Here is a 27714-nt window from a genome sequence, read left to right on the forward strand (position 1 = left end):
ACACTGACCACGCCTCAGACACTCCTCTCCTGGCATGTGTGATCTGCCAGGTGGAGTTTGGCATATCTCCACAGGACTGAGGTGGGACAAAGGCAGGTCACCAGGAGGAATCAGGTACATGGACTAACATAAAAGTCAGCTCTGGAGCAGCTGAACTTTGAAGATCTTCCCCACCATGAGATCACATCGATCGAAGACAGAAGCAGAGGAACCCCTTCTGGACCGGGACCCCCCAAGACGCCGGACGTCTGTGGACCCATGGTGGTAGCTATAACCCCTTTTTCCTTCCCTTCTTTTTTCCTCCCTATCCTTTCCCTTACTCTCTCTCTCTCTTTCTCTCTTATCGCAAGCCGCTTTACGGGCACAATTAATAAAGTTCCTGTTTGTATTGGAATTTAACTCCCCTGACTTGTTGAATTATTGCTTTGCTTTCTTTTTGCACTCCGAGATCATAGCTGAAAAGAACCATCATGTGTCCACTTACGAGTGGACCGTGACATAAATTGGCGTCACGGACAGGATCCTGTTAGAGTCAGAGTGGTAAAAAGCCCTCCAAACTTAATTTTTAGAGGACTCTGTTGGGATTACGGCTATCAGAACTTGGAGTGCAAGAAAAGGGGAGTTGAATTTTTATTTTAGTGACACTTGAGAAGAGTCGGCAAGTATCTAACTTTCTCAAGTGGATTTGAGTTGTTTTTGCTGTTGTTCCTGAGATTGTTTTGTTTCTGAGTCAGGATAGGATAAATGATGACTGAGGAACAGGAGAATAGAGACTCTCCACTGATTAATGATAAAGATTCATTTTTTGCATTTTTGGCCAAATATGGCGCTAGACCGTCTCCCATAGGGGAAGATTGGGCTCGAGAAAACTGGAAAATTTTGCAGAGCATAATGGACCGAATCTCTTTATTGCAGAATGAGACAAAGGTTAAGTTTTTTCTACCAGCTAAAAACAGGGCGATAGTCTGCTCTGTTTTGGGTGCCAGCTTGGTCGCAGCCATTGGAGATTGTCTTAGGCAGCGTAGCGAGGATGAACAAATCATAGAATCCTTAGAAGCTTTGGTACATTGTCACCAAATAACAATTTCCAATTTAGAAAAGGAATTAGAACGCCAGGAAAGGGAAAACCATTCATTAAGGGTTGCCCTTGAAATAAATCGTGTTATTGGTGCCACTAATTTACAGAGCAGTAATTCAAAGGATACGGTATCATCGGGATCTGAGGAAAAAGTTATCCATCAAACTAGCCTGATATACCCACAAAAGGAATTGGAAGAAATGGGAAAACTTGATAAAAATCCCCCACACTTAAGACCCTTAATCAAAACTGAATTTTCTTATCTTAATGATGAAGATACAGACCTACATATAACAACCAAGGAAACGCCCTATTCTGCCATTGAACTGGCAAAGTTGAAAAGGGAATACGGGCGTCTTATCAAAGAATCTGAAACAGAATATGTGTGGCGTGTGTCTTTAACTGGGGGTGACCAGGGGCCACGGAGTTTTCTTAACAACAGGCGATTGCTGGGCCCCATGGTCCCTAACTCAGCGTGCTGCTTACTGGGCTGGAGGCTTAAACCCTCTGGACAGGGGAGACCCCTTGGCAATAATAGGCACAGCTGACCAACTACTGGAAAGCGTACACAAAGCTGCTTGCCTACAAATGATACATGAGAGAAAATTAATTCCCGGATGTGAATCACCAATGATGTTGCCTGTTAATCCTGAAATTATGACTCCGTTGATAAGAGGACTTCCTGAGACACTTAAATCCACAGGGATAAGTCTCCAGAGGACCATAGCATCAATGGGTCCTGTGGAGAGGTTGGAAGGGTTTATGTGCAGAGGTGATAATAGCAGAAACACAGGCAGTACCATTACAGACTCTTACGCAAACTCCTCCGACTTTTCGACACCAGCACCAGGCCCTTTAGGGAACAGACCACACTCTAGACCTAAAGTCTGGACATGGGGGGAGGTAGCACAAGAATTAATTGATTACAGTAGAAAATACTGTCTTGTGAAGCCTTTGGAAGAGAGGCCAAAGGGCATTCGAAATGTAGGAGTTAAAAATGCATTCCCTCATCCCAGCAAAATTACAGATGTTGATCAGTCACAGTCTAAACCTGTTTCAGCCCGACTTCATTGGTGGCGGTTGGGGCTTAAAAAGGGAATTCCCAAGGATTTGATGAATGGTTTACCATTAGAAAAATTGAGCTCACTGGTAACCCAATGGCGTGTGTCGAGACCACATTCCTTTTCTTCTGTGAAAGAATCACAGAATCACAGAATCACAAGGTTGGAAAGGACCCATTGGATCATCGAGTCCAACCATTCCTAACACTCCCTAAACCATGTCCCTAAGCACTTCATCCACCCGTTCCTTAAACACCTCCAGGGAAGGTGACTCCACCACCTCCCTGGGCAGCCTGTTCCAGTAGCCAATGACTCTTACTGTGAAGAATTTTTTTCTGATATCCAACCTGAACCTCCCCTGACGGAGCTTCAGGCCATTCCCTCTTGTCCTGTCCTCTGTCACTTGGGAGAAGAGGCCAGCTCCCTCCTCTCCACAACCTCCTTTCAGGTAGTTGTAGAGAGTAATAAGGTCTCCCCTCAGCCTCCTCTTCTCCAGGCTAAACAACCCCAGCTCCCTCAGCTGCTCCTTGTAAGACTTGTTCTCCAGCCCCCTCACCAGCTTTGTTGCTCTTCTCTGGACACGCTCCAGAGCCTCAACATCCTTCTTGTGGTGAGGGGTCCAGAACTGAACACAGTATTCAAGGTGCAGTCTCACCAGTGCCGAGTACAGAGGGAGAATCACCTCCCTGGACCTGCTGGTGACCCCATTTCTGATACAAGCCAAGATGCCATTGGCCTTCTTGGCCACCTGGGCACACTGCTGGCTCATGTTCAGTCGGCTGTCAACCAGCACCCCCAGGTCCTTCTCTTCCGTGCAGCTCTCCAGCCATTCTTCCCCCAGTCTGTAGCGCTGCATAGGGTTGTTGTACCCCAAGTGCAGGACCCGGCATTTGGCCTTGTTAAACCTCATCCCATTGGTCTCGGCCCAGCAGTCCAGTCTGTTCAGATCCCTTTGCAGAGCCTCCCTACCCTCCAGCAGATTGACACTTCCTCCCAGCTTAGTGTCATCTGCAAACTTGCTGAGGGTGCACTCAATGCCTTCATCCAGGTCATTGATAAAGACATTGAACAGAGCTGGACCCAGTACTGAGCCCTGAGGAACTCCACTTGTGACTGGCCTCCAGCTGGAGTTAACTCCATTGACCACCACTCTCTGGGCCCGGCCATCCAACCAGTTTTCAACCCAGGAGAGTGTGCGCCTGTCCAGGCCAGAGGCTGACAGTTTCTGCAGCAGAATGCTGTGAGAAACTGTGTCGAAGGCTTTACTGAAGTCCAAGAAGACTACATCCACAGCCTTTCCCCCATCCAGTAGTCGAGTGATTTTGTCATAGAAGGTGATCAGGTTAGTTTGGCCAGATCTGCCTTTTGTAAACCCATGTTGACTGGGCCTGATCACCCGGTTCTCTTGCATGTGCTTCATGATAGCACTCAAGATTACCTGTTCCATGACTTTCCCTGGCACTGAGGTGAGACTGACAGGCCTGTAGTTCCCCGGATCCTCCCTGCAACCCTTCTTATATATGGGCACAACATCAGCCAGCCTCCAGTCTAGTGGAACTTCCCCAGTCAGCCAGGACCGCTGGAAGATGATGGAATGATGTTTGAAAAGGACATCCGCCAGCTCCTTCAATACTCTTGGGTGGATCCCATCCGGCCCCATAGACTTGTGGGCGTCTAGCTGGGCAAGCAAGTCTCTAACCGCCTCCTCTTGGATCACGGGAGCCTCAATCTGCCCCTCTAACTCTTCGATTTGTAAACAGAAGGAAGAACTTTCTTTGCTATTAAAGACTGAGGCGAAGAAGGCATTTAGTACCTCAGCCTTGTCCTTATCCCCTGTCACTGTTATTCCTTCTGCATCCACTAGAGACTGGATATTCTCCCTCGTCCTCCTTTTCCTGTTAATGTACTTGTAGAAAGACTTTTTGTTGTCTTTCACAGACTTAGCGAGTTTTAATTCTAGTTGGGCCTTGGCCCTCCTGATTTTTTCCCTGCACGATCTCACTTCGTCCCTGTAGTCCACCCAAGATGCCTGTCCTTTCCTCCAAAGCACATAAAGCTTCTTCTTATTATTGACGCATCTTGAGATCTCCCTGCTCCACCAAGCTGGCTTTTCCCCCCACCGGCTCCTTTTCCGGAACACAGGGATGGCTTGCTCCTGAGCTACTAGGATTTCATTTTTCAAGAGCGCCCAACCCTCGTGGGCTCCCTTGCCCTGAAGGACTGTTTCCCACGGGACTTTGCTAATCAACCTTCTGAACAGGCCAAAGTCTGCCCTCTGGAAGTTTAATGTGACTGTTTTGCTAACCCCCTTCTTAATCCCACCTAGAACTGAAAACCCTATCATCTCATGATCGCTTAATCCCAGGCGTCCTCCAACCGTCAAATCCCCAACAAGACCTTCTCTATTCACAAACAGCAGGTCTAGGAAGGCACCCTCCCTTGTTGGTTCACTAACCAGTTGTGCAAGGAAGTTGTCTTCCATGCACTCCAGGAACCTCCTAGACTGTTTCCTTTCTGCTGTATTGTACTCCCAGCAGACATCCGGAAAGTTAAAGTCTCCCACAAGGACAAGAGGCAGAGATTTAGAGACTGTCCCCAGCTGTTTATAGAAGAGCTCATCAGCTGCTTCTTCTTGGCTGGGTGGTCTGTAACAGACTCCTATCACAAAGTCCCCTTTCTTGTGGGCTCCTCTGATTTTAACCCATAGGCACTCGATCCCGTCCTCACCGTAATCCAGTTCAAGAGTATCAAAGCACTCTTTGACATAGAGGGCTACCCCGCCTCCTTTCCTACCCTTCCTGTCCCGCCTGAAGAGTTTATATCCCAACATAGCTGTAGTCCAGTTATGTGAATCATCCCACCACGTTTCTGTGATGGCAATGACATCATAGTCACCTTGCCCTACAACAGCTTCCAGCTCATCCTTCTTATTGCCCATGCTGTGTGCATTGGTGTAAATGCACTTCAGCTGGGCTGATGAACCTTCAGCCCTCGTAAAGGGAAGAGAGTTTATTCTCGATTGACTGGTCCTTGGAATAACTAATTCCACAGACCCAGTTTCATCCTTACTGTCCCCACTTGTACTCGCCCTCACTTGCCCTGTTGTGGTGTACTGGTGGTCCTCTCCAGCACACCATTTCTCAGCCGCCGGTTTCCCACTTCCAGGCTCATTCCCAACTAGCCTGGTCTCCTCCCCTTCCCCCTTCACATCTAGTTTAAAGCTCTATTTAAGAGCCTAACTAGATTTTTAGAGATAACTTTAGTCCCCCTTGGAGACAAGCAAGACCCATCCCTAGTAAGAAAACCTGGGGGTGGGTGGGTCACCCCATGATCAAAGAAGCCAAAGCCTCTCTCCTCACACCAGGCTCGGAGCCAGGCATTAATTATCTGTATGTCCCTGACCTCCTGTTCCATATTCCTTAGTATTGGGATGGAGCTAAACACCACTTGCGCTCCAGAGCCCTCAATCATCTTCCCTAAAGCCCTGAAGTCTCTTTTGATGGCTTTCAGCTTTCTGCGCTGTAAGTCATCATTACCTATTTGAAATACTAACAGGGGATAGTAATCCGTTTCCTTCACCAAGGAAGGGAGTTTTCTATTGATATCCCTCACTGATGCCCCCGGCAAGCAGCAGACCTCCCTGTGGAGCGGATCCGGTCTGCAGATGGGACCCTCCATTCCTTTAAGAAGGGAGTCCCCTAAGACGATCACTCTCCTCTTTTTCTTGACAGAGGATGTTTTTAGGGCCCTCCGAGGATGCTGGAGCCTAGGGAATGTTTCCAGGCTGTGGGGACCATCTCCTTCTTCCTCTGCTTCTTCCTGGGGGATAGGTTCTACCTGCAGCGTTTCATATTTATTTCTGAGGGCTATCTGGGGGTTAATTGTCTGGGTGGGGGGAGCAGGTTTCCTGCGCCGGACAGGAACCTGCTGCCATCCCCCATCTCTTGTTCCCCCTGCCTCACAGATTATAGGATCAAGCTGCTCCGCCACATTGGCTCCAGCAGCCTGCTGGGTTTGTGCGAGGGCACTGCTCCAAAGATCTATGTCCCTCTCACATTCCCTGATAGTCCTTAACCTGTTCACCTCCTCCCTCAGCTCTGCCACCATGTGAAGGAGTTCCCCCACACGAGCACAGCTCCCACAAGCGTAGCCGGTACCAGAGGCACGGGCTGGTGTGGGAGAGGGGCATCCTAACACCATTCTGGGGTGCAGCCCAGGGTCTGCGTGGCTGCATGGACCCACTGAGGCTCTGTCTGGGTGGCAGTATCCATCCTGCTCGCTGCAGCACCCGGAGCAGTTTTAATCTTCTGCCTGGTAGCCACCATGGTCAGCCACCAGCCTCTCCCTGAGCCCTTCCTGCTCGCCCTGACCGCTCGAACTGCCGCTCGAACTGCCCCTTTGTAATAACGTGCCCCGCTCCTCTTTGCCCCGCTCCTCTTCGCCGCGCTCCCAAGAGACCGTTTAAATCTCCCGCGGTAGCCGCCGGGACCGCCCCCTCCCGTCAGGCACCGCGCGGGACCGTCCGCTGCCGCGTGTCAGGAGCCGAGCGCCGCCCGCCCCGCTCCCGTTTAGGTTTTCCTAGGCTTTTCCCGTAACAGGGAAGTGCCCCACCACCTCAGATGGCCACCCCACCGCAGTACTCACCGTCCTGCTGCTGGATGTCGCCGAAAAAGCGGTTTTTTTTTCACCCGTCACCATTTCACCATTTCAAAGAAAATGCACCCGTCATGGCTTCATCTCCCCCACCCCCCACCCCCCATTGCTGACAGCACAGATAAGGCATTAAAGCAAACTTTTTCCCCAGAGCAGGGAAACTAGAATCTCCATTTCCTTGTAGTGAGCGGGGAAATGGAGAATGGATTTATATTCGGCATCTCACTAAAACAGAAAAGGGAGATATGTTAATCACAGCTATTGTGGGACCTAAGTATGCACCAGTGACTTTTTTAATTGATACCGGTGCACAGATTTCTGCCTTGACTGAGGAGGATGCTAGGAGGTGCGGGATTTCTCCCTTAAAGCGAAAACTATCCGTCCTAAATGCTTTAGGATTGACAGAAATTATGAATGTCACTCCAGTAAAATTAACTCTACCAGGAGAAGACAATTCGATTACTATAATAATGGTGATTGGTGATATTCCTTTTAACTTGTTAGGGATAGATGTCCTTAAGGGAAAACAGTGGGAGGATACTGAAGGACTACTCTGGTCTTGAGGGGTACCCCAATTACACATCAGATTGTTGCAAGAAGCTCCACCACTACCATTTAGCAAGGTCACTAATGTCAAGCAGTATCCCCTTCCTTTGGGAGTTAAGGAGGGTATCAAACCGGTTATGCAGGAAAAGAACAGGGAGTTGTGATAAATACTCATTCTCCTTTCAACTCCCCTGTGTGGCCAGTAAAAAAGCCTAACGGAAAGTGGCGACTTACCGTTGATTTTCGAAGGCTAAAATGCTAATACTGACCCTTTGACTGCTGCAGTCCCAAATATAGCAGAACTAGTAACATCTATTCAAGAAAAGGCTCATCCAATTATGGCAACAATAGACGTCAAAGACATGTTTTTTATGGTACCATTGCGACCAGAAGATAGAGATCGTTTTGCTTTTACCTGGGAAGGACAACAATACACTTTCACATGACTCCCCCAGGGATATAAACATTCCCCTACATTGGCCCATCATGCTTTAGCCTTGGAGCTAGAGCAGATACCAAAACTAGAGGATATCACTATCTACCAGTACATTGACCATATATTGGTAGGGGGAGAGCAAATAGAAAGAGTGGGGGAAGTTCAGCAAAACATAATTTCCCATTTAGAAAATCTGGGTTTGCAAATTCCCCCAGAAAAGGTCCAAAAACCCTCCCAAGAGGTAAAGTTTCTGGGTATATGGTGGAAAGGAGGAATGACTTGTATCCCACCTGATACTCTCACCTCCTTAAACCAAACTAAAATGCCTGAGTCTAAAAAGGAACTACAACACGCTTTAGGTCTCTTGGTGTTTTGGAGGAAACACATACCGGACTTCTCCATAGTCGCTAGACCTCTTTATGATTTGCTCAGGAAAGGTGCCAAATGGGAATGGATTTCTGTCCAAGATGAAGCACTACAATTGTTGGTTTTTGAAGCTACTGCACATCAGGCCTTAGGTCCCATTCATCCCACAGACCCTTTCCAGGTGGAATGGGGTTTTTCCTCGTCAGGGTTGTCGGTACACTTGTGGCAATGGGGTCCCGACGGTCCAACCCGACCTGTGGGATTTTATTCTCGCAGCTTTAAGGATGCTGAGAAAAGGTATAATGCTTGGGAGAAAGGTTTGTTTGTGGTAAGCTTGGCCCTCGTTGAAGTAGAAAAAATAACACGCAATCAATCGTGTTAAGAGGCCCATTCAAAGTAATAAGACCAATCACTGCTGGGACTCCTCCCCCTGATGGAGTTGCACAGAAAGCCTCCGTATGAAAATGGTATGCACAAATTGAGCATTATTGCAATGTTTTTTCTGTAACAGAAGGAGCCTCAAAGAACCTTTCTATCCAAGAAACGGAAAGTTTGGAAAATAGCCAAGATAAACCTGCCTCAGTCATCCGGGTGGCCCCTCCTTTCTCCCAAGACCAGACAGTTAATGCTTGGTTTACTGACGCTTCTGTCAAAAGAGAAGGGAAGGTGTGCAAATATCAAGCAGCTGCTCTTCACACTTCCTCTGACGAACAGATTATCACCGAAGGATTGGGCAGTGCACAAGTAGGTGAACTAATTGCAATGTGGAGCGTTTTCCAACAGGAAGCCCAAACTACTTCTCCCATTCATATATACACAGACTCATATGCTGTGTTTAAAGGATGTACAGAATGGCTCCCTTTCTGGGAGCAAAATGAATGGGAAGTAAATAGAGTACCAGTATGGCAAAAAGAAAAATGGCAAGAGATTTTGAAAATTGCATGCCAAGGCAACTTTGCTGTGGGATGGGTCGCTTCACACCAGACAGATGGGGGCACAGCAGGAGAGTGGAATAATAGAGCTGACGAACTGGCTACGCTTGCTCCTATGCAAAAGGATCAAACTTCAGAGAATTGGGAGCACTTGCTTGAGTGGTTGCATGTCAAGCGTAAGCACACCGGTGCTAAAGACCTATATCGAGAAGCCCTCACTCGTGGCTGGCCTGTTACCCGAGAAATGTGTAAGACCTGTATATCAGCCTGCGAACAATGTTGTATACGGCTCGAAAGACACCCTCTAGAAGATGATCTTTTGCATCTGAGAGAGGGTAAAAGCTTATGGGATGCTTGGCAGGTGGATTATATAGGCCCCCTTAAAAGATCAGGGGGGAAGCACTTTGTGCTAGTTGGCATAGAAATAACATCAGGTTTAGTACAGGCTGAAGCTTTTAAGAGGGCTACAGGAGACAATGCGGTGAAAGCACTGAAGGAATGGTTTGGGACGTTTCCAAAACCTCAAGAGATACAGTCTGACAATGGCTCTCACTTCTCTGCTAAGGTAGTGCAAGAGTGGGCAAAGGCTGAAGGGATTAAGTGGGTTTTCCATACCCCCTATTACCCTCAAGCCAATGGAATAGTAGAAAGGACCAATGGTCTTTTAAAACGACTCCTAAAACCTCATGAGGGAAATTGGGATGCCCGACTGTGGGAAGCTGTCAAAGGTGTGAATGACTGCTGGGGGGTAAATGGATGCCCAAAAATCACTGCTTTTTGCCCAAAGGCTCCCATCCTAACACCTTCTGTGAAAGAGCCTAGAGATACTAAGGAAGCATTCTATTTCTCAGGACAACCAGTTCTGGTAGAGCTCCCTACTGTGGGAAGTGTACCATTGGTGCTAAAGACTCCTTTAAATAAATGTACAAGGATAGCTACAAATGCCCTGGGAAAGGAACATAGGATCAATACCCGCTGGATCGTTCCATCATTTTAATTCCTTTTTGCCTGAAAAGGGCAAGTTTTTATTTTTTGTTTTGGAGAAGAACCCCGTGGGACTTTAAGAATTTCCATAGAAGGAACATGAATAAAAATTGAAGACCTAAAACTGAAAATGGCCCACAAAATTTTGATTGGGTCATTCTTACTTTTCTGCATTACACCTCCTACCTGTAACCAACATAATACGGGATGGCCTTGGTCTCAAGCTTTCTAGCTTTCTTGGAAACTATCCCAAAGATAGCCATCCAAATTTGGTCGTAATCGTAATGCATGACGATGAAGTTTACCTTACGCCTGAGTGGGTTTGGGATGGGACTGAGCGGATCAGAACCCTATCCGGAATCATTGATGAAAAAATCCAGGTGGGATGCAGAAAAGTAGAATCTGGTTTTCAAAATGAGAGAGCCTCTTCTATTTCAGTTCGTGGTAATTTTTTAAATCTTAATATAACATCCAAAATCCACCCCGGCATTTCGGAAAAAGTATGTCCCACTGAGGACTGGAAATGTACAAGACAAGATACTTTTATCTTATGTTGTCACCAGAAATTTACTAGCAACAATACTTCTTGGGACCCGAATGACATTAATGTGGAGGTTACTAAATCTTGTAAAAAAGAACAAGGCAATTGCTGGCTCAACTTCACTATGGTCAATCCTATCTCTGTGGTCTGTAATTGGAAACCCGACCCAAAAACTCGACCAACACTATTAGGTCTAACTCAGAAATTCAGAGTGGTTGCTGTAACTAAACCAAAACTCGTTGCAATACTCATACACCAAGACAGAGATATTTCCTTTGTTTTAAACAGTAAAGAAGCAATCTCTTTCTTTGCCGTTGCCCCAGGTGATGACATTTCTGTAAGATGTCAGTTAATGGCTGAATCCCTAGTTGAGCCAGTAAACAGCTATGGTATTGGACCACATGACTTTATTTTATCATGTAGAATCCAAGGTGTGAACTGTTGGTTAAATTTTACCGCAGTAAAATCTTCTTACAAGGTTGTGTGTGGAAAAAATAACACTAGACATTCGGGTGAGTTAATAATAAAAGTTTTAACACCCATAACTCCTCCCAAAGTCACACTTCAACCAAAGATTTATGAGATTGGACCATTTGTAGTTGGAAACACCGGTCAACAACAAATGCTATTTAAACCAGAATGGTCTCTCAAATGGGTCGAACTGCTGATGCAAAATAATGTCTCGGAAATTCAACCTGCCTGTTCTCCCTTTTTACGCACTTCTTATGAGGGATGGACTACGTGGACTACTCAGAGACGAATAACGAGAGACCTGACTGGTGTTTTAGGAACCGGATTAGGGGTTCTGAATAGCATTGATTCAAAGGTATTATTGAACAAATTGGCTACCACAACTTATGATTTGGCAAAAATGCAACAGCCTTTACGATCCTCCCTTTTGGCTTTGGGAACGCATCAGTGGCTGTTATCCAATATATTACCAAAATGGGAAAAGATGAATGTAAAAGATCACGAACTAATTCTAGACACACTCAGTGTGGCCCAAAGCAATATCTCTTTGGCTCTCAGTTGCATCCAGGCTCAATTGTGGATGCAAACAGTGGCAGCATCAATCATTAGAGAAGGTGAAGAAGGCATTTTTCCTACAGAAATCCGGAAAATAATTTAGGATAATGCCAACAATTTTGAACAAAACCTCCAGTCTTGGTGGAAATTGGTAAATTTTACCTATGATCCTGTTAACAATGCTGTAACGGCCTATGTGCTAACCATTCACAATGCTTCTGTATTTTTGATTTATCCTGTTTATGCATTAGGCTTAAACCACAATGGAACTATACTCTATCCTTTCGAGCATAGAGCATGGGCTCAAAGGGTGAATGACAAATGGCAGACAGTAGACCTGGAATCTTGCATTGTGTGGGAACAACTAGGAGTTATCTGCGAAAATAATGCCATCAGAACAAAAGATTTTTGCCTAGACACTGACCAAAAGGTTTGCCATTTTGAAGTTCGTCCCGAGGCTAACCCTAGAACTGTAATAATCTATATTGGCAATGGTTGTGTATGCTTGAGAACTATTTGCAATAATATCACAGTAGGAAATGTAATAGCTTATACTAATAATCGCATGAATTTTTGTGTTTGTAATTTTACTGAAATCACCGGATGTGACTTCTCTTACTCAGCTCCAGTCACTTCCCACCAAATTTTGAAATCTAACCTCACATTGATTCATGAGATAATACCTGTATCTATTGGAATGAACACAAGTCATACGAAGGAATTAGTACAACATCAAGATTATATTCAAATATTAGAGGAAATCAAGAAAAACAGACAGAAAACTGATAACCGTTCACCATAGTGTAGACAAATTACAACAAATCATGAAAAAAGTGAAGAGTGATGGAGAACATAATTGGTGGGATACGCTTTTTGGGTGGTCGCCTACTGCTACAGGCATCCTGAATAAGCTGTGTCACCCTATTGTCATTCTCCTAATCCTCTCCCTAGTCAGTATCATTCTATCTGTAATATTGTACATTTTTAATTGGCGAATGATAAAACGAATGAGAATTTTGTCATCGACACTCAATACTCGCAAATCCTTGAATGTCATATCCAACACTGACATACCAAAATCTATCGATATTGAGCAGGCCGTGTGGCAAAAAAAAGTAATGTAAAAAATCTTTCCTTCCCTGTCCTCCCTCTTTCTCTCCCTCTTTCCCTCTTTTCTCTCTCTGAGTGCTACCATCCTGTGGTCCCAAAGACAACTAATCCTGAGGACAAATGTTGAGCCACCGAGTGGTGTGAGGGTCGATCAAAGGATCAATTTCTGTCTCAACATTTCTCATCAGATGCTAAACCACAGGCACAGGCCTTGCAGTAATGGCCGAAGCTGGTATGCCTTGTACCTATCAAGATTAGTACAGGACAAATGCTTTGTACCTGTCCCTAAACTTCTACTATTGTAAAAGATCCATGAAGCAAGGCAAAACTACAGACCCAAAGACTCCCTGTTAACTACTATTGTGAAAGATCCACGAAGCGAAGCAAGAAAATTAACGCTGGAACTTACCACAGACCCATACCCCAACACAGCATGCACAAGGATGAGTTCATTTAAAGTGCAAGGTGAAGATGACTACTAGCCTTCATCGGGGACCCCAAAAATGACCACTGCCGCCAGGAGAAGAGAATGCGCAAGGGGAGAATACCTGCCTCCAACACTGACCACGCCTCAGACACTCCTCTCCTGGCACATGTGGCCTGCCAGGTGGAGTTTGGCATATCTCCACAGGACTGAGGTGGGACAAAGGCAGGTCACCAGGAGGAATCAGGTACATGGACTAACATAAAAGTCAGCTCTGGAGCAGCTGAACTTTGAAGATCTTCCCCACCGTGAGATCACATCAATCGAAGACAGAAGCAGAGGAACCCCTTCTGGACTGGGACCCCCCGAGACGCCGGACGTCTGTGGACCCATGGTGGTAGCTATAACCCCTTTTTCCTTCCCTTCTTTTTTCCTCCCCATCCTTTCCCTTACTCTCTCCTTCTCTCTTATCGCAAGCCGCTTTACGGGCACAATTAATAAAGTTCCTGTTTGGATTGGAATTTAACTCCCTTGACTTGTTGAATTATTGCTTTGCTTTCTTTTTGCACTCCGAGATCATAGCTGAAAAGAACCATCATGCGTCCACTTACGAGTGGACCATGACAAGCCCCCAGGTCCCCCTCAGTCGTCCTGTTCTATCGGGGCTTGGGTTATGGGGACCCTTACACTCCTTCTAATTCCCAGTCTCCTTTGGGGACACTCTTTCTTCCAGTGTCCCATACGCCTGCACCTTGCACACTGATTATCCAAGACAGGGGGCCCTGAGAAATCTCTATATCCCCAGGTCCCGTCTTCCCTTTTCATTAGGACCCCGCCCTGCTGTAAAGCTGCTACCAGAGCCCTACTATCTTTTCTCCGGTCTTCCTCTGCCACTTAACGGTCTCTTCTCTTATCTTCCACCTCTCTGTTGCTGAATACTTTCCAGGCGTCATCAAGCAATTTTTCTATATTCTGCCCCTCGGGCATTCCCAGCTTCAACTTCCTTTGTATATCCTTAGCAGACTGTCCGATAAAAAGTGAAACTAATTGTTGTATCCCGACCTCCGACTCAGGGTCTAGAGAGGTTTGGCGCCTCATTGCATCTCTCAGTTTCTCAAGAAATTCTGATGGGGATTCATTTGGACCCTGTCTGACTGCATACAACACTGACCAATTTATAGTTTTAGGGATAGCTCTCTCTATTCCTTTTGCAATCCACTCGTGATATTGTTCCAAGAGCTCCCTATGTATTGATCTGTTGGGATCCCAATGAGGATCCTGTAAGGGGAAATGATCCTTTACATCCTCCCCTGATCCTTTAACGTGATCTTCAGCTAACTCCTGAGCCTTCTTTATTATGAGCTGCTTTTCGGTTTCGGTCACACTGTGTAGCATTAGTTGGACATCCCTCCAATCAGGGTTATGCTGCCTTACTAAATACTGAAAATGTTTTGCCACTCCTACAGGATCTAATCTATAACTTCTTGCCTTTCTTTCCCATGATTCTAAGTCCAAAGATGTGTATGGCACCCTAATCAATACTGCATTTCCATCTGGTCCTACTGCTTCCTGTAACAGTGCCTGAATAAGTTCCAGTTTCAGCCCCTCCTTTGCCCTCGTGCGGCGCGCAACAGGGGTTTCTGGGGCACTACTAGTACCCATGGCACTACCAAGTTCAGATTCTTCAGAATTTTCTTGTGCCCTTGCTGGCGGTGGTCTTTCATAATCCGGTAACCCTTTATTTTGTGCTTTCCGAACCTTTTCAGGTTTCACACACCTCTGCCCTATACTACATGCAGAACAACACCTCCTCAACTTGCTTTTTCTCACTTTTAAATTTTCTCTTTCCAAGGCCATCACCATAGGGTCTTGCGGTGGATTAAGACCACAATCCCTTTGATATTCTGGATGGTTTTGGAGGGTAAAGAATAGATCAGCATATGAATATTCTTCCCACTTCCTTTCTCTTCTTAAAAATAATGTTAATTGTAACAGGGTGTTATATTCCAGGGTGCCATTTACTGGCCACTTTTCCTGATTGTCCAATATGTAGAGGGGCCACCACTGATTGCAAAACGTTATCAGCTTCTTATTACTCATTGAATCTCCTGGGCTTCCAGCCAATTCCTTCCAATGTCTCAATATACACCCCAAGGAGCTTGCTTGAGGAAATTCTTTGCTCACTTTTGCCCCCATTATACTTCCTTCCAACTCCTCTTCTTCCTTTCTTCAACTTGCACAAACCGTTTAAACACTTATGAATAACCTGTCTCTAAGTTCTCAGGGACTTCCCCTGAGACTAGCAACAACAACAATTCCCATCTACAAATTATGGACACTCAGGATGATAGAGTGACCCCAACCTGGCTGAACAGCACAATAAAATCAAAACCACAAAACCGCAGCCTGTAGAATTCTGGCTTATCCACACAAATTTCTTACTTTTACACTTTCACTTTACATAGACAAAGCACTTAACTCACATTCCAGGAAAGGGTTAACCCACACAGGAAGTGCTTCACAAGATAAGCTCAACTCACATTCCAGAGAGGGGGAGAAGGAGGGGTACTCTCAGCCATTTTTCCAGCACTCTTTTTTTTTTTTTCTTTCTTCTAGCTACCTTTTAAAACTTCACCCCCTGCAGCCTTTCATTCCAAAGTTCCGAGGTAAATATACCTATTTGCTGGCTTAATGGACGTCTGGAATTGAAAGGCTTCGTAGGTGCATTCCTAGGAGTGGCAACAGAGTATACTTATGCCATAAAACACACAACATAGAACAGTGATCTCTCGCTTTGTTAGTATCTGGCTGCTTCCTTCACAGGAGAGCAGAACCGCGGATCAGAACGCTCAATTGCATGTCTCAGGCATCCACACACTCACATACTCACATACAAACACTCCACAACATATGAGAAATTTAAAATGAGCTCTTAACAATGTTATAATATACACGGTACCGATACTGAAGATTTGCAACAGGTGTAGATGATGATAGCTATCTCATATGCAGCACTCCTGCTTCCTCAGCAAGGAGTACCCAATTAATAATAGTATATACTATAATATTATCTTACCTATAATATGATATATACACCATAACCCCTCACTCAACGTTCTCTGCCTTATGAGAATCTTGGGATTATATTTCACCTGGTGCTTTGCTATCACAGCAGGGAGCACCCACAGCCACGAATTCGCTACTTTACCTGGGGGCGGGCAATGCCACCTCCTCACCTGGCGCAAAAGGGGATTTTTATCCCCCTCACGATCTTATGAGATCTCAGAGTGATCCCAACCCTTCGTCATCACGTGAGGCATCCCATCCACGATTTACAGACTCATACCCCCCTTATCCTGCAGGTAAATCCAAATTACAGAGATTACAGAAATTACATACCTGGTCCGCCTGCCAACGGTCTGTCTCTTCCCCTGCAGCGATCGGATGGGGATGGGAGCTTCTCCGGAAAAACAGTCCGGGGCATGCCTTAGAATGTCCTATTCCCACCTGGTCCTGCAGCCGGGTAGAGAGGGTCTCCTGCCTGGCTCGACAAATTGTTCTGCTGAATCAAACCCTATAACCCAAAATGAGTTATAAAGCAGGTATGTTTATTACACCGGTGGGTGTGAGGGAGATAGCTCTGCCCAAACTCGCACACCTTATGGCTTAACAAGTAGCTAGTTATAGTGTACAGATAGAGGTATACGCAATCATCTAATACATATTTATTACCTATCCCCACTTTGTATTATAATTAGTTCTGAAGAGTTCGCTTCAGTCTTGCACCTGCGTAGTGCCTCCTGATGGTTGTAGGCCAGGTTCTTAGGAATGAAGTAGGAAGTCTTCTTCGGGATGAATATTTTCTTTTGAACTTTGTGCAGACTCAGTCTCTTCTGGCAGTTTTCAAACTCCTGAACCAAATGCCGCCAGCTTTCTGTATTCCAATGCCCACTTAACAGTAAATTTCTGCTAGCTGGCTCCTTTGTTATCAACTTCCAAGGTCTTCAAGGCAAACAATGCCAAGCTCTAATGAACGCTCCCAGCCCCCCTTGTCTGCTTTCGCACATCAGTACCAGGCTGTAGCATTTCTATACACAGGTAAAGTAGCATTTATGTTCTGACCTTTTGGAGTGATTTTATAGGTATAATTATACATTACACAAGCATCCATTGTTACTGACCCTAAAACTCCCAGTCTTGGGGCTCCTGCATTACCTGGGACAGATGCGCATATACACCATCCCAGCTATCAACACAAGATCTTGGGTTATTACGAATGTCTCCCTGAAGCAGAGAATTTGGTTTTGGCCAGGAGTCCAGAGACAATCCAGCCAAACAGGTAGAAAAGAGATTTCCGGGGTAGAGGTAGAAGAGCATAAGGTTTCTTGAAATGTTATTTAAGTTACCACACATTCTGTTTTGTTTGTGGGACCACCCATCCTGCAACTACTTTTCCAATGATTGTTGCTCGAAAGATCCACCATGCGAAAAATCTCTTTCCACCACTGGTTTGACCCATTTCGCTGGAACCCATCTTGGACCGCTGTCTGTAATGACACAAGCATATCTTTGTCCCCAGGTTAACGATGGAAATGGACCTTCCTAATTTACTTCCCAAGTTCTTACCATGACTTTCACTTGATTTTTATGTTCAATCATTCTTGTTGACATGGTTTGCACATGTTTCACTATTGGAGGGATTAAAGTATATCCTGGCAATCGTAAAAAATTCATAAACTATTGTACTTTAGCTAACCTATTTGCTAGTGTTTCTACCTGTTCCCCCTGCTTGTGTTTTTGCAAAAGAGTTTTGACGGTGCAACACGTTTGTTCTACAATTGCCTGTCCAGTTGGGGAATGTGGAATGCCAATAAGGTGTTGCATGCCCATCTGTAAAAACTGTCAGCCCATTTACCAGTGTGGTACTACACTTAGATTTTCTCTCTAGACATTCTTGTTGCGAAAAGGTTATCAACCGATGGCCTGGATGATTTCGTTTAATTTGTCCACTAAAGTTCGCCAAGGCCACTTGTAATTCTAAACTGTTCTGCATACTCCATTGTAAATATCGTTCTGTCATCGGAATGACTATTGTTTCAGGCTCTTTCCCATTCAATTCCTCTATCTGATCTCGACCTTTCATGATTAACTGTGCAAACATTTCTACTCTTGTTACAATCATCTTTGATGGTTGATTAGATAAGAATTGTCATTCTATAATTTTTAATTTGTCCAAATCAGTTTCAACTCATTGCATTATAAACCCAACAGGCTGATAAGCATTACTGATGATCAAAAAATCGACAGGCCACCATATACTACACGATGTGCTTGTCTGTTGTTTACTGCATTTTCTATTTTTTCCAACGTTTGTTCTGCTTCCTTTGTTAGTTTCCTTGATGCTAATATATTCGTATCTCCTTTTAACAGCTCAAACAAAGGTAACATTGTTTGATTATCTACCCTTATCAAATTCCTGATCCAATTGATATTACCCAGCAAGATCTGCACATTGTTAAGCATTTGGATGTTAATTCTAAATGATACCCTTTGTGGTTTGATGATTTTATCCAAAATTTTTCACCCCAAATACATCCATGGTGCAACACTCTGCACCTTTTCTGGTGCGATTTGCAATTGATGGTTTTGCAACATGTCACATAATTCCTGTTTATACCTTTCCAAATTATCTTTCCCCGCCCCTAGTCTATTATCCATATAATGATACGCTAACATCTGTGGATATTTTTTCCTAAAACCTTGTAAGGCTTGGTCAACATAAAGTTGACACATTGTTGACGCATTTTTCATCCCTTGTGGCAACACCACCCATTGATATCTCTATGGGGGTCCCTGTCTGTTTGTTGTCGGAACTGAAAAGGCAAATATTTCACTATCGCTAGGGTCAATAGGTATGGTAAAAAAACCCCCAATCCTTTAAGTCAATAACTAAAATGTTCCAGTCTGTATAAATCCTTGAGGACTGACCAATGGCTATCATTCAGGCCAGTTTTTTTCTGCTATGACAATGTCATCCGCGACGTATCCACCAGCATAGTTATTTGAATTGTTTGATTTACTAATATCAATGTTACATTTAACTGTGGTTTTGATTTTTGAATTTCTAATGCCCATGTTATCTGTTTATCTTGTCCTGTAGATCCGAAGCTTCCACTTGCCCTTTTTTTTCAGTTTGGGCAGCTTTACTTTTAAAGGTACTAATTGTGCTATTAGACCGAATGCCTGACACAGAGTAACAAAAATAATCAAACATATTGGATGACCATCAAGTCGTCTATGGGCTTTTCTATGAGTAATGGCTTTTTCAATTTTGCACAAAGTTTTTTGTGCACACTATCACTACTAAGAGTAGGAGGTGCAGTTAGAACCATGTCCCCCTTAGGAAGATCAAATAATGGACTTAGTTCTGCATTAGTAATACCCAAATAAGGTTTAACTCAATTGATTGTTCCTAGGAGCTTTTGTAAATCATTTTAACTACTATTTGCAATTCGACTTGCTGAGGTTCATTGTGGCATTCAAAATTTTCCACTCAAGATATTTCCAGGTTTCATTTTTTTCAGGTGCGACTTGAAGGCCTATTTTCTCTAATACAATCTTTGAAATGGTATTAATTGAGCAACATAAGTACTTTGAGTGACATACACAGGTGGGAAAGGAATATAAACCATAGCTTGTATTTGTCCAGTAAAATCAGAATTAATAACACCAGGTTACACAAAAAGACTTTGTAAAGTAACACTCGAATGACCCACTAACCAAGCACTTAAACCATTACCAATAATACCAAAAGCTTAGATCGATACCTTATGAGCGCATTAATCCCTTATTGTGATTGAGGAGGCTGTGGAGAAGATCCAAGAGGGAGCAATTACTGTTGTCACGCGTCTCCACCACACGCTGGGTTGCTGGTTTCCTTGATTCTTCAATATTAATGGTTTACCCCCAATATCGTATTTGAAACGGCGTTGATTTGTAAAGTGACAACCTTTTCAACATTTATGGTAATGGTCCAGGTGTTGTTGAGTTCTTGGCCCCTTTTGTCTGTTTTTACCTGTATGGGAATTCTAAAGGCTGCAAATGCATTAACTTTTCTATTCCTTTGCAGTTTTTTAATCTCAGAGGATACTCCTTGTGGACTCTTAAATCATGCTCTCATTAGTGTCTGGCTAAAATCCCCTTTACAGCTGTCTGCACTAGGACCCAGCAGTTGCTGATCTAAGAAGGGACACTGGAATGCAGAGTGTTCTTCATAAATTGCTACTCCCCTAGAGAGAGATAAGGACTCCCAAGCTGAAAGAAAAAACCCTTCACATTAAAAAAAAAAAAAAAATCAGGAAAAAAGGGTGGCGGGGGAAAGGGGGGGGACTCACACACAGCCACAGGGCTGGAGTTTTATTCCATTTTCTTTTTCTATTTTATATGTTCTTTTTTTCTATTTTTCTATTTTCTATTTTTTCTTTTTTCATTTTATTTTCTGTTTTTCTTTCCGTATTTTCTATTTTATTTCTTTTCTATTTTTTTTTCCATTTTCTTTTCTCTCTCTCTCTCCTTTCCTTTTTTCTAGGCATTTTAAAATTTTGTCCTCTGCAGCCTTTCACTTCAAAGGTCCCAGGTAAATCTACCTGTTTGCCGGCTCAGTGGACGTTTGCGATTGAAAGGTCTCAGAGTTGCATTTTTAAAATTATTCAAAACAAACAGAGGCTCAAACTCCTATAACCAATTTGCAAATCTTACAAATGTTTAAAGCGCTTTAAACACACACACACACACACACACACACACACACTCTTTTGAGAGCTAGCTTAATATACCCATACAATGTTGTTTATGACCAGTCAATAAGAATAGCACGATGGTATGAATATTTAAACTATACACAGTATCGAACACACACAACACTTAAAATATACACATGTATTATAAAATAAGGTTTGTATCAATTGTTCAACAGGTAATAGCCTTTGGTTGTTACAGCATTTTCGTGGCAAAGGACTATCCTGTGGCGGCTGTGAATTATTCATGCATGCGATGGACCCAGCGGCTGCTATAAAACATTATGCAACAAGCAATTGCTTCTCATCAATTTTTTCACCAGGGTCACATAGCACTCAACAGACAGTTTCAACTTTCTACTACTGACGCTCAATATATCATTGCCTCATGTCCCGATTGTCAAGGCCAACATTTTCCAGCAGTCTATGGAGTAAATCCTAGAGGCTTACAGGCCCTACAAATTTGGCAAACTGATATAACTCATGTTATGGAATTTGGCCAACAAAAGTATGTACATGCATCGATTGATACCTTTTCTTCTGTCATCATTGCTACTGCACATACTGGAGAAGCAGCAAAAGATGTTGTTAAGCATTGGCAAAAGCCTTTGCCACCTGTGGTGTTCCTCAACAAATTAAAACCGACAATGGTTCCTCTTATGTTTCTGGGCGGGTGAAAGCATTTTTACAGTCATGGGGTGTCAGTCATACTACAGGTATTCCTCACTCCCCCACTAGTCAGGCACTTGTAGAACGTGCCCATGGTACACTTAAGTGCCTTTTACAAAAACAAAAGTCAGGAATGTCTGGGGAATCACCTGAAGCAAGGCTGAACAAGGTGATGTATGTATTAAATTTCTTAACTATCAATGAGGAACATCAGAATCCCCCAATGATTCAACATTTTGAATCCTTGAAGTCTACGGCAGCTTTCTCTAATGGAGTGAAGGTTCAAGTGAAGGACCTTCAAAGCGATCAGTGGTCAGGCCTGTGCAAGCTATTAACTTGGGGTCGCGGGTATGCTTGTTTTTCCACAGACAAAGGACCTCGGTGGTATCCTGCTCATTGTGTTCACCCTGTTATGGATAGGCCACGTGTGGAGAATCATATAGCCGGAGACTAGTGTATGGATAACCCTTGCTAACATCAAAGAACTGTAATAACAACTGGAGTATAAGTCATATACAGGAACCACGAGTTAGAGCTTTTAGGCTCAGTAGAAATAGAGTATAAGTCATGTACTGGAACCACGAGTTAGAGCTGTTAGGATCAGGAGAAATGGAGTATAAGTCAATGCTTGTATAATTTTCAAATGTACCTACGATATTACTCAGCGCGGTCAAATGCTAATGCTGCTTTACTTGCCTGTTTCAAGAGTGGGTATGTCTGTAGTTGTGCTATCGATGTTGCCCTGCATTGTGTGTCTCCTGCAAAGGGCCCCACAGCGGACAACACAGGCAGTTTTCAATGGGCAGTTTTATTTAGCACAAATACAAAAAGGGGGAATTGTGGGGGTCCACAGCAGGCTGAGGATCCCTACTGACTGTACCTGGAAGGAGATCATGGGATGGGAAGTGGGCAGATGATATATGACCGTGCGAGAAAGTAGTACCATCCATTCACAGATTGTTTATATATAAGCTAATCCAATTATCTGGAGACACGTGTGTTAATAAAGGATATAAGAGGCGTGTGTAAGTTCAAGAGTGAGCTGGCCAGCCATGTAACTTCAATAAAGAAACTTGCTTCCTCATCACCGTGTTGTGTCTCAACAGCGACAGTTTAATGCAATGTTTTCTGCTCAAATGGAATTCATTTTCACCCTGTAAAACAGGAGTGCTAAGAAATCAAATGGGAGTTGAAGTCTCACTTGCTGCAATACCGATGACTATAGAAGAAACTTTATGTTAAGGTAGCCTAAAACCATGAAAATACTCTTACAAATCAGTTCACAAATAGGCGTTAGAAATGTTTTAAAGTAAAGAAATTTTTAAAAAACCCTGCAAATTAGAAATAAAAAATACCTTTCTTTATAGAAATGTGTAAAATTAAAGATAAGCTGTGTCCAATACAAAGTTACAAGCACTGCCGTCTTCTGTCTGCAGGAGTAAATTTCACATTATATGCAGTCTATTTTGCTACGGGAGCAAGTGATGGAGAGCAAGCTTTGCACATTGAATTTATATTTGCTAGGGATGGATGGAGGAGCAAATCAATTTGGATTTTTTTCTCCTACCACTCCAAGCATAAGTGAACTCTGACTGTTGAAAGAATCTCATTAAAAGAGCTAGAAATGAAAACCCCGCAGCTTTTTCATTTGCTTTTTTTTCTTTTTCTTAGTCGAGATTAAAAGTATTTGTGGTGGTCACTGTCTTTTGTCAGAATTAGCCAAACTTCATTTTCTGTTCTTCACACGCTGTCCATGCAACAGCTATTAGGTTAACAACAAGTCATAAAAATTCTAAGACAAAACTTACACTCACTCATTCATCTCCTCCCATCAACATTAATTTAAAACCACAATCGCTTCATCCATCTCTGACCGTACCCCTCGTGGATATCAGAAACATGAATCAGGACTCCGTACTTGCTTCGTAGCTGTGCTACGTCCCACACACACACACACACACAGAGTTATGAAATATACCAAAGTTAAAATCGATTATCAATATTCAGTCCCTTATTATACTTTCCGAGTTCAAAACCAAAACGGCACACAGTTATTATACCAATTATTAGTGAGGACTCAGAACCCACATACCAAAGCCAAGATGGTGGGAACTTTAACCCCTGTCATCAAAACCCAAGAAACCATGTGATTTCAATCAGTAAGGTGACGGAGTCGACAGGAGACAAGCACATCTGATGATGATCAACAAGTCTCAATTTATTGATACGATAGGCATGCTTTTATAATAGCAGAAATAAGGCTCATACATATTGCAAAAGTAAGGCTCATCATTGGTCCGATACAGAGTGTCAGCCCTGCCTCTATTGCTAGTTTAGAATGCCTGTGATATGCTCAATTCCCCAACTCTTTAAGAACCCTTCTATTCTCTTGCTAATGTAAGAGCAAGCATATATAAGCAAGCATAAGTGAACTCTGACTGTTGAAAGAATCTCATTAAAAGAGCTAGAAATGAAAACCCCGCAGCTCTGTTTTCCTTCAGATTATCTTCCCTTTCACCTCTCCAGCACCTTCCAAGTTTGAAGAATGATCGCATCCTGTGACAGAATAATAGAAAACTTTGGGACTAGGTTTTAGTTTACACATCTCGGTATCTGCAAACACTTAGCTTGCCTATACAAAAGCAAAGAAGGTAAATCCTTCCAAATACCATCCCTGTACATTTCTGCAGACAGTCTGCTCTTCCAAAATACGTTAGCACCACATTCCTGATGGAAAAACCCAACTGAAACACTTTTGGCCTCTCTGGACTCACTCCATCTTCATAGAGATTATCTGTCTATACATTCTATGACTCCATACCCCTAATTTATTCTCCATAGGCCATCTTACTTGTCATATAGATTTCTTTAAAAAATCACTGAACACCATTTCCCCCATCCATATAATTCAATATTCTTTTTAGGAGCAAGTCATTATCACTCCAGTCTGTGTGGGGCATACTATAGATGTCAGTAATTCTTCTTGATAGTGACACTTAGGTATAACCTGTAAAAACAGATCAGGTGAAACAGGTCCCATTTTTATCATAGAATCATGGAATAATGGAATGAGTTGGGTTGGAAAGGGACCTTAAAGCCCATCCAATTCCAACCCTCTGCCATGGGCAGGGACACTTTCCAGTGGATCGGGTTGCTCAAAGCCTCGTGCAACCTGGCCTGGAACACCTCCAGGGATGAAGCAGCTGAGACCTCACCACCCTCACAGGAAAACATTTTGTCCTAAGATCTCATCAAAAACTTCCCTATTTCAGCTTAAAACAATTCCCCCTCATCTTCTCCCTACACTCCCTGAAGAAGAACCTCTCCCCAGCTTTCCTGTAGGACCCTGATATAACTCAAGTAAGACACTTTCTGAAGTCAATCACAACTCCCCAAGCTGCTCAAGTCCAGTCACACTTGTTATCTGCAATGAGGACTGACTGAGGGGGTTCACCAGCGCCTTTTCTGAGGACATAACTGAAAGCAACTCAAACCAGCAGCTCTTTCGGGACAAACGATTGGGTAGACCTGCCATCCCGGCAGAGGCGAGTTATACCGGTTGGCCACTCTAGAGCAGGGTACATCAGGCAACTGCCACCTTCGGAATTGGGTAGACCTGCCAGCCCGGCGAAACACGGTAGACGTGGTGGTAGCAACCTACAGTTGGCCGACGACGAGGACCAACTCTAAGCCAGGTGGAGCTGCCAGCCCGGCTGGGCAGAGCAGGAGAGGACGTGTGGCTAACCGGCTTCCTCGCCCCGGGCAGCCTCTCCACCCTGCTCCGCTCCAGCACACGCCCACAGGTGCTTAGTTGGGCACTGCCTGGCAATCTCAAGGGTGAGGTCAGGCATTTTCATCCCACATGGAATTTGACACAATGGGCTGTCTAATACAGATTGCTTTCCTATCAGTGGCCACCCAAGCACATCTGATAGGTGTGATAATGTGGTCACAAAATCCATCAGTGACCACAGACAATCAATGGATGTGCAATTGAATTTGAAAAGTTGGGCATTTGTTAACTCATGGCTTGATGGTTATCAAGGATACCACCCATCCATTGAGCTGGATGAACTGTATATATCCTGAGGTTCGTGAGGTCCCTCCAACTCCAGACCTCATGGGCACTGCTGTGAAGAATGTAGATGTAATTCATATCAGAAAACACAATGTAATGCCTGTTGGTGCACGACCTGCAAATTAGCATTACAGACGATAGGGAAAAAGGCCTGCTGGAATGATTCGGAGCCTGAGTAAGGACCCCCTAGGGAGGCATGGAACAATAGCAGGAGACTGCGGATTAACTTGATAACGACCTGAAAGATACCTCGTGCAGGAAACCGAGTTCAAAGTACAGAAGTGAAGATAAGGAAAATGAAAAGGAGATCGCCACATGGACAATATCGACCTGCAAAATAGTATAAAAGGAACTGAGAACTCGGACTTAAGTGTGCGTTGTTGGTGGAGCAGAGACTCCCCAGCGCACCCAGCGCTGTTTGCTTCTAATGCTTTCCCATATAAATATAATAAAGCAATCTTTTGCAGAAATTATGATTGATTGAGTATTTATAACACTGCCATCAGCCCAAGCCTAATAGAGGCAGACGATGAGAAGGATGCAGCCTACTCACCTCCTGGAACCGTGGCTCCAGTGAACGTCATGCCAGTCACTCCCATCCTGGGCTCACGCACTGGGCTTTCCTCTGAGGGCAGACCAGTGGTAAAAGTCCCTGACAAAAATCCATCTTGTCACTCCGGGACCCAGAATGGGAGGATATCGGGAATCGTTGAACATCTAAAGAAGGTCCATGGAAGGTGAATGATTCTGGGGTTTGTGCCAAATGTGGTAAGATGACAGAGTCGACGGGAGACAAGCACATCCGATGATGATCAACAAGTCTCAATTTATTGATACGATAGGCATGCTTTTATAATAGCAGTAATGAGGCTCATACATATTGCAAAAGTAAGGCTCATCATTGGTCCAATACAGAGTGTCAGCCCTGCCTCTACTGCTAGTTTAGAATGCCTGTGATATGCTCAATTCCCCAACTCTTTAAGAACCCTTCTATTCTCTTGCTAATGTAAGCAGGCCTATTATCTGTTTTAATCCTTTTTGGCGTCCCCATTACTGCAAAACAGCTATATAGGTGCCTTTCCACATGGATAGCCTTTTCTCCTGCCTGTGCTGTTGCCCAAATGAACTTACTATAGGTGTCAATAGATACATGCACATACTTCAATCTACCAAAGTTAGGGACATGCGTAACATCCATTTGCCATAACTCACTTGATTGTAGTCCCCGTGGGTTTACCCCTAGGCCTAGACCACCACCTCCATTGTGATGGCTGCAAATCGGGCAGGCCCTAACTATGGCCTTTGCCTCTGCCATTGTGATTTTGAACTCTCGGTGCAAGCCCTTTGCATTTTGGTGAAATATAGAGTGAGCTTCTCTGGCTAGCAGCTGGCCTGGCAGTGGAGTGCCCTGAGCCACAGACACTAGTCTGTCTGCTCTAGCATTACCCTCACCCAAGCCAACTTCCCATTTATGGCTTCTAATATGAATCACAGCATAAGCGTGCTCCCTTAACCTTGTAGCCTTTTTTAACTGTACCAACAACTCACACAGCCTCCGGTTTTGCACCTCTTTTATAGAGGCGTCTTCGATTCTAGCTATGACCCCAGCAACATACAAAGAGTCTGTTACGATGTTCAGTGGTCCTCTTAGCTGTGATATTGCCCATGCTAAAAGTTCCATAGTCTGTAGACTGTCTGCGGCTTCTGCTTGTAAAATCTGATGTTTCCATAGTCCCTTTTCTTGCCATGTTATTGCAGCAGTTCTGGATTTTCTGCCAGCATCCGTGAATGCCGTAAGAGCATCTGCGATAGGGGAATTTTCTCGTTTTGGCCGAGTGATCCAATTCCATTCCCCAATCCATTGAACTGGCGCCTACCGGAGCTTTTCTGTTTCAATGGGGCAGCTCGCACCTAAAAGTGCCTTCTGCAGCTCCTCGCTATTACACAAGTACCAGTCCAAGGTATCCTTTTTAATTGGCATCCTGATTACTGCTGGCTAGGTTCCAGCTACTTG

At 44.1% G+C, this 27714-nt stretch overlaps 1 protein-coding gene across 1 annotated transcript; it reads left to right on the top strand.

The window, feature by feature from the left end:
- The first annotated feature begins 747 nt into the window (after positions 1-747).
- On the top strand, positions 748-13215 carry LOC128850232 (uncharacterized). Its single transcript, XM_054053225.1, is given in 4 exon segments — positions 748-1493; positions 1495-1850; positions 1938-2227; positions 13042-13215. Coding segments are annotated over 4 exon segments (1566 nt in total).
- Positions 13216-27714: the final 14499 nt, after the last annotated feature.

The sequence above is a fragment of the Cuculus canorus genome, chromosome W (assembly GCF_017976375.1).
Source record: "Cuculus canorus isolate bCucCan1 chromosome W, bCucCan1.pri, whole genome shotgun sequence".
Lineage (NCBI taxonomy): Eukaryota > Metazoa > Chordata > Aves > Cuculiformes > Cuculidae > Cuculus > Cuculus canorus.